Source organism: Muscardinus avellanarius (assembly GCF_963383645.1).
Source record: "Muscardinus avellanarius genome assembly, chromosome: 1".
NCBI classification, from domain to species: domain Eukaryota; kingdom Metazoa; phylum Chordata; class Mammalia; order Rodentia; family Gliridae; genus Muscardinus; species Muscardinus avellanarius.
This window is the reverse complement of record NC_137786.1, coordinates 235,593,496-235,604,794: the sequence shown is the minus strand read 5'-3', so window position 1 is coordinate 235,604,794 and position 11,299 is coordinate 235,593,496. Positions and strand designations below refer to the sequence as shown.

The following is an 11,299-nucleotide window of genomic DNA, read 5'->3' as shown; positions in this document are numbered from 1 at the left end:
AATAAATAGAATAAGCCAGGCATGGTGGTGCACTCTTGTAATTCCAGTACTTGGGAGCCTGAGACAGGAGGATCATGCAGGCCGGGTGTGGTGGCGCACGCTTGTCATCCCAGCATCCGGGAGGCTGAGACAGGAGGATCACGGTTCGCAGACAGCCTCAGCTACTTAGTGAGGCCCTCTGCAACTCAGTGAGACCCTGTTTCAAAATAAAGAATAAAAAACAGGGCAGGGGGTGTAGCTCGGAGGTAGAATGTCCCTGGGTTCCATCGCCAGACCCGCAAAAAAAAAAAGGAGCATCACTCAGGTTCGAAGCCAGCCTCAGCTACTTAGTGAGGCTCTCAACAACTTAGTGAGAAAAAGAAAGAAAGGAAGAAAGGAAGAAAGAAAGAAAGAAAGAAAGGAAGGAAGGAAGGAAGGAAGGAAGGAAGGAAGGAAAAAATAGGTCTGGAGGTGTAGTTCAGAGGTAGAATGCCCCTGGGTTCCATCCCCAGTAATGCAAAAAAAAAAAATAAATAAAAATAAAATAAGGCTGGGGTGTAGCTGGGAGGTAGAAAGCCCCTGGGTTCAATTCCCAGTACAAGGACTAGTGCAGCTGGTGGGTGGATGGACCCATGGGAGGACTGCACCCCTGGGTGCAGTCTGACCTTCTCTGGCCTCAGAACCAGGTCACACTGCACGGCCCCTGGTTGGGACCCTCCTGGCTCTGACACCTTTGATTTGAAATCCTGAAAAGACAGAGCCTAGGGGGCAGGGGCCGGGCTCTGGCTTCATGATCTCCAAGGAAATAAATGGGCCAGGATGGTCAAAGGAGCCGCGTGCCGAGGTCAGCCCCTCAGCACACCGTCGGCACGCCTCAAGTCCGTGAGGCAGACCCACGCCAGGCCACAGGAGGAGGGGAAACTGAGGCCGGGGCACCAGGAAGCTGGAGCCTGGGTCTGCTCTGCAGGCGGCCGGCTCTGTGGCTGCAGCGAGTTGATTCTGTGACCTGGTGATACGAGGGGCAGGAGGAGGAGAGGGATCAGCTCTGCAAAGCCGCCAGCCTCCAGCCGCACCTGCAGGCCCGCTGCCCGCTATCTGCAGAGGTGATCAGTGGCCAGCCTCTGATAAGGCTCCGCCACTCCCCAAGTCTAATCCTCGAATTTGGCAGCCACAGAGAAGGTGGACACTGGCCCAGGAGCAGCCCGGAACGGCCCGCCTTCATCCCATGAGCCAGGGCAGGGGCAGGATGTGGCGGGGCGCCTGGCTCCCTGCCCAGGGCTCGAGCAGCACAGAGAGGCGCCCCACACAGCAGTGGCCTGTGTGTCCCCGCGACGTCTGAGCCCCTATCGCCTTTTCTTTCTTTCCTCCTCCTCCTCCTCCTCCTCCTCCTCCTCCTCCTCCTCCTCCTCCTCTTCCTCTTCCTCCTCCCCTCCTCCTCTTCCTCCTCCTCTTCTTCCTCCTTCTTCTCCTTCTCCTTCTTCTTCTTCTTGGCATTGAACCCTCAGCTATACCCCCAGCCCTCTTTATTTTTTATTTGGAAACAGAATCTCGCTAAGTAGCTGAGGCTGGCCTCAAACCTGAGATTCTCCTGTCTCGGCCTCCCAAGCCCTGGGATAACAGGTGTGTGCCTGGCTGTATTAAACCTCCTAGAACCTTTCCAGGTGAGAGGGCTGATGTCTTTATTTTACCCAAGAAGAAACTGAGGCCAGGCGTGGGGGCGCACGCTTGTAATCCCAGCGCTTGGGAGGCTGAGACAGGAGGATCGCGGTTCCTGGACAGCCTCAGCTACTTAGGGAGGCCCTCCGCAACTTAATGAGACCCTGTTTCAAGATAAAGAATAAAAATTAGGACTGGGGTGTAGCTCAGAGGTAAATGCCCCTGGGTTCCATCCCAAGTACCTCCAAAAAAAAAAAAAAAAAAAAAAAGTTAAAAAGCCGGGCGTGGTGGTCCACATTTGGGAGGCTGAGACTGGAGGATCATGGTTCGCAGACAGCTTCAACTACTTAGTGAGGCTGGGATTACAGGCGTGCGCCATCACACCAGGCTAAAAAGGCATTTTAATAACAATTTTTAAAAGTCAGGTGTGGTGGCGCACGCTTGTAATCCCAGCACTTGGGCGGATGAGACAGGACGATCGTAGGTTCGCGGCCAGCCTCAGCTACTTAGTGAGGCTCTCCGCAACCTGGTGAGACCCTGTTTCAAAATAAAGAATAAAAAATGGGGCTGGGGGTGTATCTTGGAGGTAGAACGCCCCTGGATTCAACTACTAGCGCGATGAAGAAAAGAAGAAAAGCCTTTTAAGCCAGGCATAGTGGCGCACACCAGTAATCTCAGGACCTGGGAGGCTGAGACAGGAAGATTAAAGGTTCAAGGCCAGCCTCAGCTATTTAGTGAAACTCAAGAGTTTAAGGAGACCCTGTTTTCAAACAAAAAAATAAAAAGGTCTGGGAATGTGGCTGCAGGTAGCATGGCCCTGGGTGTAAACCCACAATAATAGTGATAATAATGACAAGAATTAAAAAGTTTAAAATATCTTTAAGAGAGCTGGGTGGGAGGGAGGTACCTGTAATCCCAGTCCTTGGGAGATGGAGGATTGCAGGTTCGAGGATCCTCTGCAGGTAGCGAGATTCTCATTAACCTAGGGAGACCCTGTTTCCAAATAAGAAATAAAATTGGGCTGGGCCTGTAGCTCTAAGATAGAATGCCTCTGGGGTTAATTGCTAGTACCACAAAAATAAATATATGGATAAACGAATGAAGAAATAAATAAATAAAGCCGGGCGTGGTGGCGCACGCTTGTAATCCCCGCGCTTGGGAGGCGGAGACAGGAGGATCGCGCAGGTTCGAAGCCAGCCGCTTGCTCTGGTTTAAGAGACCCTGTTTCCAAATAAAAATAAAAAATAGGTCTGGGAGTGTAGCCCGGAGGTAGAAGGGCTTCCAGGAACCCCAGTACCACCAAAAAATTAAAAAAAATATATATATATATAATATAAAATAGGTCTGGGAGTATAGCCCGGCGGTAGAAAGCCCCTAAATTCCACCCCCAGTACCACTAAATAAATAAGTTGCACAGGGCCTCAAGCTCAAGCTGTCCATGAACCTGTGATCCTCCTGTCTCTACCAAGTACTGGGATTACAAGTGTGGGCCACCAAGCCTGGCCTAATTTTTTTTTTTTTTTTTTTCTGTACTGGGGATTGAACCCAGGGCACTCTACTTCTGAGCTCCACCCGTAGCCCTATTTTTTATTCTTTATTTTGAAACGGAGTCTTACTACACTGCAGAGGGCCCAAGTAACTGAGGTTGACTGTGAACCTGTGATCCTCCTGTCTCAGCCTCCCAAGTACTGGATTACAAGTGTGCACCACCATGCCCGGCTTATGCATTTATTTATCTATTATTTATTTATCTGTTTATTTATTTATTTTGCGGGTCTGAGGATGGAACCCAGGGGCATTTGACCTCCGAGCTATACCCCCTGCCCTATTTTTTTATTATTTATTTTGAAACCGGGTCTCACTGAGTTGCAGAGGGCCTCACTAAATAGCTGAGGCTGTCCGCGAACCGCGATCCTCTGGTCTCAGCCCCCCCTAATGCTGGGATTACAAGCGTCCGCCACCACACCCGGCTTTATTTATCTGTTTATTTATTTATTGTGGTCCCGGGGATTGAACCCAGGGGCATTCTACTTCTAAAACACACCTCCAGGCCTATTTTATTCTTTTATTGTGAAACAGGGTCTCACTAAATTTGTGGAGAGACTCACTCAACTGCCTGGCCTGGCTGCAAATCTCCACTCCTCCCGCCTCTGCCTCCCAAGTACTGGGATTACAAGCCTGCGCCTCATTTTTAATTTTTTTTTTTTTTGAAACAGGGTCTTGCTAAATTGCTGAGGCTGGCCTCGAGCCTGTGCTCATTCTGTTTCTGCCTCCCAAACACTGGGATTACAAGACAGCGCGCCATCACGCCCTGCTTACGAAGGCAGTTTTGAGAGCAGTTTGAAGTTTCCAGCAAAATTAAGATTTAAGTGGTCCTAAAGAAAAAAAGTGTGGGTGTTCCTGGGAGCTTGGGTCATCACGCTGCTGTGCGAGTACTCCGCGCGTCCCCTTCCCCTGAATTTCTGCAGCAGTTGTACAGGTCAGGCTCGGGCTAAGAAAAAAGAAGAGAAGAGAATCATTCGGAGAGTTTACGCAGCCTGGCCCTGGCCTGGGGCTGAGCTGCCTGGGGGATTAGAAGCCAATTTTTATGCAGGGCTTTCTTATTCTTATTACTATTAAGTCAACAGAGCCTGCAGGTCCCTAGCTCCTTCTTGGAAGCCGGCTCTGGGAGAAAGAGGTGACATTGGCCTTTTATTTTAAATGTGGGTCCTGAAGGTCACTCGAGCTGGTCCTCTCACCTGCCAGCCCTCCGCCCCGGCCCAGGGTTTTTGGTAAAGTTCTTGAAAGGATTAAAACCCGCCTCTGTTCATTTTGCCAGCGCCCAGCGATTGCCCATTGCTGTTGGGGGGCCCATCTGAACCCCCCAGCTCCAGCCCTGGCCCGGCCCTTCCCCGCAGCCCAGGCAGTCAATGCTCAACCCTTGGGCCCATCCTACAGAGGGAGACACTGAGTCTGGCTCGGAGGGACGGAGCCTCAGGTCCCGCGCTCACAGGCTGGAGCTTGGGTCTGACCCCAGCGGGCGTCTGCGGAGCCGGCCACCTCTACACGCAGCACCTGGGCTGCCTGGATCTGTGGGCGGAGGGCACCAAGCCTCGTTTGGCCCACGGTTGTGCCCTGCCCAGCGTTAACTGAATGCCTTTGTGTGCCAGGCACAGGGAACTGCAGCCGGGACCACGCGACCCTCTGCTTGCTACCCAGAGGTGACAGCCTAGGTAGGGGAGGGCCGGCTAATGCCCGGAGACCAAAGCCAGGCAGGGTGGGCACGCTCGTAATCCCAGCACTCGGGAGGCTGAGACCGGAGGATCGCGGTTCAGAGACAGCCTCAGCTACTTAGTGAGGCCCTCTGCAACTCAGTGAGACCCTGTTTCAAAATAAAGAATAAAAAATAGGACTGGGGGTGTAGCTCGGAGGTAGAATGCCCCTGGGTTCCATCCCCAGTACTGCAAATAATAATTAATAATAATAATAATAATAATAAATAATACCACTCAATCTTAGTGGGGGAGCTTGGGAAATTACTGGGGATTGAACCCAGAGACATTCTACCTTTGAGCTATACCCCCAGATCTTTTTATTTTGAAACAGGGACTCATTAAATTGCTGAGGGCCTCACTAAGTTGCTGAGGCTGGCCTCAAACCTGCCATCCTCCTATCTCAGCCTCTCAAGTACTGGGATTGATTACAGGCATGGGCCGCTGAGCCCAGCAATAAAGGCCTTGTGTGTGTGTGTGTGTGTGTGTGTGTGTGTGTGTGTGTGTGTGGTACTGGGGACAGAACCCCGGGAGCATTCTACCTCTGAGTTACACCCCCAGCCCCATTTTTTATTCTTTATTTTGAAACAGGGTCTCGCTGAGTTGCAAAGGGCCTCACTAAGTAGCTGAGGCTGTCCATCAACCGCGATCCTCCTGTCTCAGCCTCCCGAGTGCTGGGATGACAAGTGTACGCCCCACGCCCTGCCACCATTCCTAAGGGCAGTGAGTAAGGCACACAGGGGCGCAGGGGGTCCCTGGAAGGCTGCTATTTGAGAACCAGCTTGAATGGGGAGGTCTGGGGGAGGGAAGGCGGGGAGGGGGAGGGGCGGGTGTGGTTGGCGCCAGGCCTGGGATCAGGTGTCAGGGGGGTCGGGAGCAGAGGCAGGACCGGGTCCCTGTCTCACCCGGCTGTGCTACGTCCACTGGAGACAGGCCTGGGGTGGGACCCCAGACCCACATCAGCCGAATCCAGTTCCCAGCTCCCAGACCTTGCTGGCCGCCAGCCCCTGGGTCAGTCACCGAGAGCATTGGTAGGGCGAGGTGGGCCCGGTGTTAGATCTCCTCAACCCAAAGAAGGGGGGAATCTTAGGGGAACCCCACGTTTTTGTAGCACTGGGGACTAAGCCCAAAGGCATTCCATCTCTGAGCCACACCCCCAGCCCTTCTTGTATTTTGAAATAGGGTCTTTCTACATAGCAGAGGCTGGCCTTGAGCTTGGGATGGCCCTGTCTCAGCCTCCTAAATACTGGGATTACAGGCCTGCCCTGCACTGGCACGCCCAGCTTTTATTTTTTAGTCTGGAACAGGTTCTAATTAAGTTGCTGAGGGCCAAGCTAAATTGCTGAGGTTGGCCTTAAACCTGCGATCCTCCGGTCCCAGCCTCTCCAGTCCTGGGATTACAGGGTGTGCCACGCCACAAGGTGGGGAGCCCCACTTTGAGCTTGCCGTGGGAGACCCAGGAAGAGATGGAAATCACCCCCACCCCTAGGAGCGGGGGATGCGCTGGAGGACGGACGGGCTCCAGGCCTGGGTCCCCCCTCCCCAGGTGAGGTGCCCAGGGGGACCTGGGCTGAGGACGGCAGCACACCTCTCAGGCCTGTGGACTAAGGGGCAGTCAAGGACCTAGAGACAGAAAGGGACCCGCCCAGCCGGGCGCGGTGGCGCACGCTTGCAATCCCAGCATTCGGGAGCTGAGACTGGAGCATCCTGGTTCAGGGCCAGCCCCGGCTGCTTAGTGAGGCCTCTGCAACTCAGTGAGACCCTGCTTCAAAATAAAGACTAAAAAATAGGGCTGGGGGTGTAGCTCAGAGGTAGAATGCCCCTGCGTTCCATCCCCAGTACAAATAATAAGAAGAAAGAAAGAAAGAAAGAAAGAAAGAAAGAAAGAAAGAAAGAAAGAAAGAAGAAAAAATAAAAAGGACCCGCCCAAGCAGATGAGGGGCTGGCTCTGCGGCCCCGGCCAAGACAGGGTCCACACCAGATCTTCAGGCCCATCTCGGTCCCGCCGGCCAGTCATGGCCAGTGACACCTCGCAGCTGTGAGCCACTGGCAGAGGGCCAGCGCGCACCAGATGGGGATCCAGTTGTGCCATGACCCTCGACCGCCCGCGCCCCCCTTTCAGGCCCTCCCCGTCCCCTTGTTGGCATGAATGAGCCTCAGCAGGGTTGGGGGACGAAGGCCCAGGGTGGGAGGTGGAAATGGCCAGGCCCGGGCAGGGTCCACGCTCCTGGAGCCGCGGGAGGCGGCAGGCTGGCTCTGCAGGCAGGTAGGCACAGAACAGGGATTTTCACACCTGGGCGGCCTCGTCTAGGCCCCCCCCTCAGGCCCCGCCCGTCATGACCCCTGGAGGGGGAGCCCCGGCCTAGGTTCCCGCCAGGTTGGGGGGCTCTGGCTGCAGGATTGTAATATTCCTGCCGTCGAGGGGTCCCGGGGTCCCGCCGTCGGCCCGTGTGGAGCAGGGTGTGGGGGCGCGAGTCTGCGCTCGCCTGGGCGCCCCCCCACTTTGCTCCTCCGCGGCCCCGGCGTGCGACCGTCTCCCCAGCCCCCGCTCGGCGGTCCCCCCCCCCAGCCCCGCCCGGCCCGGCCTGGGCCGCCCCGGGGGCCCCCACCCCCGCCCCAGGCCCCTCGTCAGCCCCCCCCCCAGCAGCCAGGCCCCCCCCAAGGCCGGGGTGGGCCGGGGGCGCCCTCGAGCGCGGGGAGGGGGCGGGGCCGGGGTGGGGTCGGGCCCCCAGGTGACAGCGGCCGCGCCGGCCCCCTCCTCCTCCGGCCTGATTGGCGGGCGGGCCGCGGACGCCCCCGGGGGGGGGGGCTCCCTATAAAGCGCGGCGGCGGCGCTCGCTCCTGCGGCGCTCAGCTCCGCGGGCGCGGCCGGGATGGCGGCGCTGCTGCCCGCCGTCCTGCTGGCCCTGCTGGCGCCCTGGGCCGGCCGAGGGGCCGCCGCCGCCGCGCCCCCCCCGCCCAACGCCACGCGCGCGGCCGGCCGCTGGGCCGGGCTGGGGGGGCGCCCGCTGGCCCGCCTGCCCGCCGCGCAGCCCCCCGCCCCGGCCGCGCAGGGCGGCTACCTGCTGGGCATCAGGCGGCGGCGGCGGCTCTACTGCAACGTGGGCATCGGCTTCCACCTGCAGGTGCTGCCCGACGGCCGCGTCGGGGGCGTGCACGCCGACACCCGCGACAGTGAGTGCCGGCCGCCGCACCTGCGCCCCCCCCCCCCGGGACCCGGGCTGGGGGGGCGCGGGAACTGGACGCGAGGGCGGTGGGGACCTGGGGAGGGCGCCGGGCCCTGCCCTCCACGCCCGGGTGACCTGCCTGCCCACCCCCCAGGCCTGCTGGAGCTCTCCCCAGTGGAGCGGGGCGTCGTGAGCATCTTCGGGGTGACCAGCCGCTTCTTCGTGGCCATGAGCAGCAAGGGCAAACTCTACGGCTCGGTGAGTGCGGGGTGGGCCGCACCAGCAGGGGACGGAGTGCGGGGTGGGCCGCACCAGCAGGGGACGGAGTGCGGAGTGGGCCGCACCAGCGGGGACGCGGGCAGGGCCAGCCCCATCCAGGCCGACGTGGGAGGGGTGGAGATGGCCAGCCAACCCGGGGTGGCAGGGAGCGCCAGGAGTGCGCCCTCGGTCCCCGGGCGGGCACCCCCCAGCTCCGTGGAGGGACCCTTGAAGGTGGGGTCCCTGGGGAACGGACTGACCAGGGGGCAGAGCCGGCCCCCCGCAGCCGGCCTGACCGCCCAGGAGGGACCCCAGCCCCGCTCACCGGCCCCTCTCCCTCCAGCCCTTCTTCGGCCAGGAGTGCAAATTCAGGGAGATGCTTCTCCCCAACAACTACAACGCCTACGAGTCCCACGCGCACCCCGGCACCTTCATCGCCCTGAGCAAGACGGGCAGAGCCAAGAAGGGGAACCGGGTGTCGCCCACCATGAAGGTCACCCACTTCCTCCCCAGGCTGTGACCCTCGGCCGCCCAGCAGAGGAGCACTTTGGAGGAGGGAGAGTCTTTTGAGAGTCAGTGTACGCTATTTAAATTAATTATTTAAATATGTATATATCGCCACCAGATTATTTATGGTTCTGTGAGTACGTTTAGTATTTTTCTGAAAAGAGACAGAAAAACACAGAAACAACAGCCAAGACAAGAAAAGAAAAGAGCGACTCGGACTTTTCCCAGCGCGGCAGGGGTCAGTCTCACCACTGGATTTATTTCGCCGTCCAAACTCATCGTGAGTGTGCTGCTATTTTGTGTTTAAGACAGACAAACAAACACGGTGACGTCGGATTCCGATGACGTCGGGGCATCCTTGTCTGGAAAGGCCTGCCTGGGGTTTTTGGAAGTCGAAGGAAGGAGGGAGCGCTGAGCCCGGCTCCCTCCTGGAACCCCTTCCGTCACCCCGTCCCCCACCCCCTCTGTGCGTCCCTGCTAGGAATTGGGACAGATCGGTTAACCTCGGGTACAGAAATCGCCGACGCCGGCCGAAATCCTCCTCGCCGCCTGTGTTTTTAGACCCGCCAAGGCTGACCTCTGAACTTTCCTGTAGTTGATCTTCTTGGACGTTCCAGATGGGACAGACCCTTAGACAACTTCAGAAACTCCCACTCGACTTGGGGAGGGGGAGGTCAGCCACGGCCCTAGTTGCTGCAGCCGTCGGGGGAGGGAAAATTATAAAACTGGTCTGTAAGTTCTTTAGAAATCAGGCTGGGCGTGGATGAGGGATGAAATATTGTTTGCAACACTTTCTGAAATTGAATATATTTTTTAAAAAAGAAAAAGCGGGCTTCCCCATGCGCGGGGAGCTTCGGGCTAGAACCAGGTATATAGTTTTTAGGGGAAACGTCTTTGCAGGTGCGCATACACTGCAGTGTTTGCAATGTGGGGCACCTATCTGCCTTAGGTTGTAGCCTGAGCCCGGCGTGGTGGCTCACGCTTGTCATCCCCGCGCTCGGGAGGCTGAGACAGGAGGATCGCGCGGGTTCGAAGCCAGCCTCGGCTACTTAGTGAGGCTCTCGGCAACTTAGTGAGACCCTGTTTCCAAATAAAATAGAAAATAGGTCTGGGAGTATAGCCCGGAGGTAGAAAGCCCCTGGGTTCCACCCCCAGCACCACAGAAAAATAAAAAAAGGTTGTAGCCTCTGCCTGGGTACACTGAACTTATATTCTACCTCACAAGCCTGGAAGCCCCTGGCGAAATTGGCAGGAAGCGCGCAGGGAGCGGAGCTCGCTGCCGTCGGGGAGGGTTTTTCTTTTTTTCTTTTTGTCATATGTAGCCAAAAAGATCGCGGCTAGAACCCGCGCGCGTCCCATCCGAACCTTGTCACGTTTGAGCTATCTTTACCCGTGATTTACTTTTAGTAAGGGCAATCATGGTGAAAATATTTGCAGACAGCTGTTGGAGTGCACTACATGGTCACCAAGTAACCTTATATTTTTCTTTATATATTTTACAAATGTAACCCCTGTCGTTGAAGCGAAGATGGAAGAGACAGGGTTGGTGCGGTTTAAAAAAAGGCCCGAGGTGAGGGCAAATGTTTAATTTTAATGAATGACTGTTTCGAGTTGATACAAAATGACCTTAGCCCGCTACAAGGAATGCTCCGAATGTTTCGCCAAGACTTTTAAGACTCTCCTCCGGGGTCCCTGAACTGTCTCCCAATTTAACTTTATGGGAGTCTACAGACACCAAGGCTGGAAAATCCGATCGGAGCTCTCTCGCCTCTTACATTCCTTTGGAAAACTTAGTTCGAATGCAAATCAGCTACTTAAACGCACTGTCCCGAACCCCAGCCTAGAAGAAGGAAGAGGCTTCTTTGGGAGCCGCGGACACAGGACCACACATCTTAAAGGGCTGTTTACAGTTTTATGATATGACAATATAATGAATCAGTGTTCTAACTTTGAAAACCAGGACCTAGACTCTACCAGGGTCGAGGCAAGATGCTAGTCGAAGATGTTCGTGCTGTTGGGGGGGGGGATGGTTTGTGGACTTGGTGTATTTAATATATTCACGTAGGAACAAGCCCTGATTATCCCAGATGCGTGGAGTTCTTGAAAGATGTCATGACTCAGCCCAGTCAAACTGTCAGGAATCCTTACGGCGTCTGAAGGGCCGAGCCGGCTCACCCTCGCTGGACTGTGGGATCGCTGGACTGTGGGATCGACGGATGCGGGGATTGTCCCTTGGGATACTATACCGGGGGTGGAGGTTTCTGTATCGACGGCTGTTTTCAGGGTCTGTCTGTAGTTTTATACAGGTACCAACTGATAGCCTTGTGTATGTGCTGTGCACATGGGGCGTCCACTAAAATGAGCGTTTCACCCTAGATGGAAAGCACCCCACCGGACGCGATGTAAATAACGGGAAAAATATTAAAACTGATGGAAAACGCTGGGTGGACGCGTCTCACTCTCCTCCCCTCGCTCCTCGGC

The 11,299-nt window shown here is 56.3% G+C and overlaps 1 protein-coding gene across 1 annotated transcript; it reads left to right on the top strand.

The window, feature by feature from the left end:
- Positions 1-7,084: 7,084 nt before the first annotated feature.
- On the top strand, positions 7,085-8,831 carry FGF4 (fibroblast growth factor 4; the record flags this gene model as incomplete). The annotated part of the gene is made up of 5 exons (XM_080693680.1): positions 7,085-7,152; positions 7,285-7,665; positions 7,708-8,060; positions 8,208-8,311; positions 8,655-8,831. The coding sequence occupies 5 exons, from the start codon at positions 7,085-7,087 to the stop codon at positions 8,829-8,831; spliced, it is 1,083 nt and encodes a 360-aa protein (XP_080549806.1).
- Between the last annotated feature and the right edge of the window lie 2,468 nt (positions 8,832-11,299).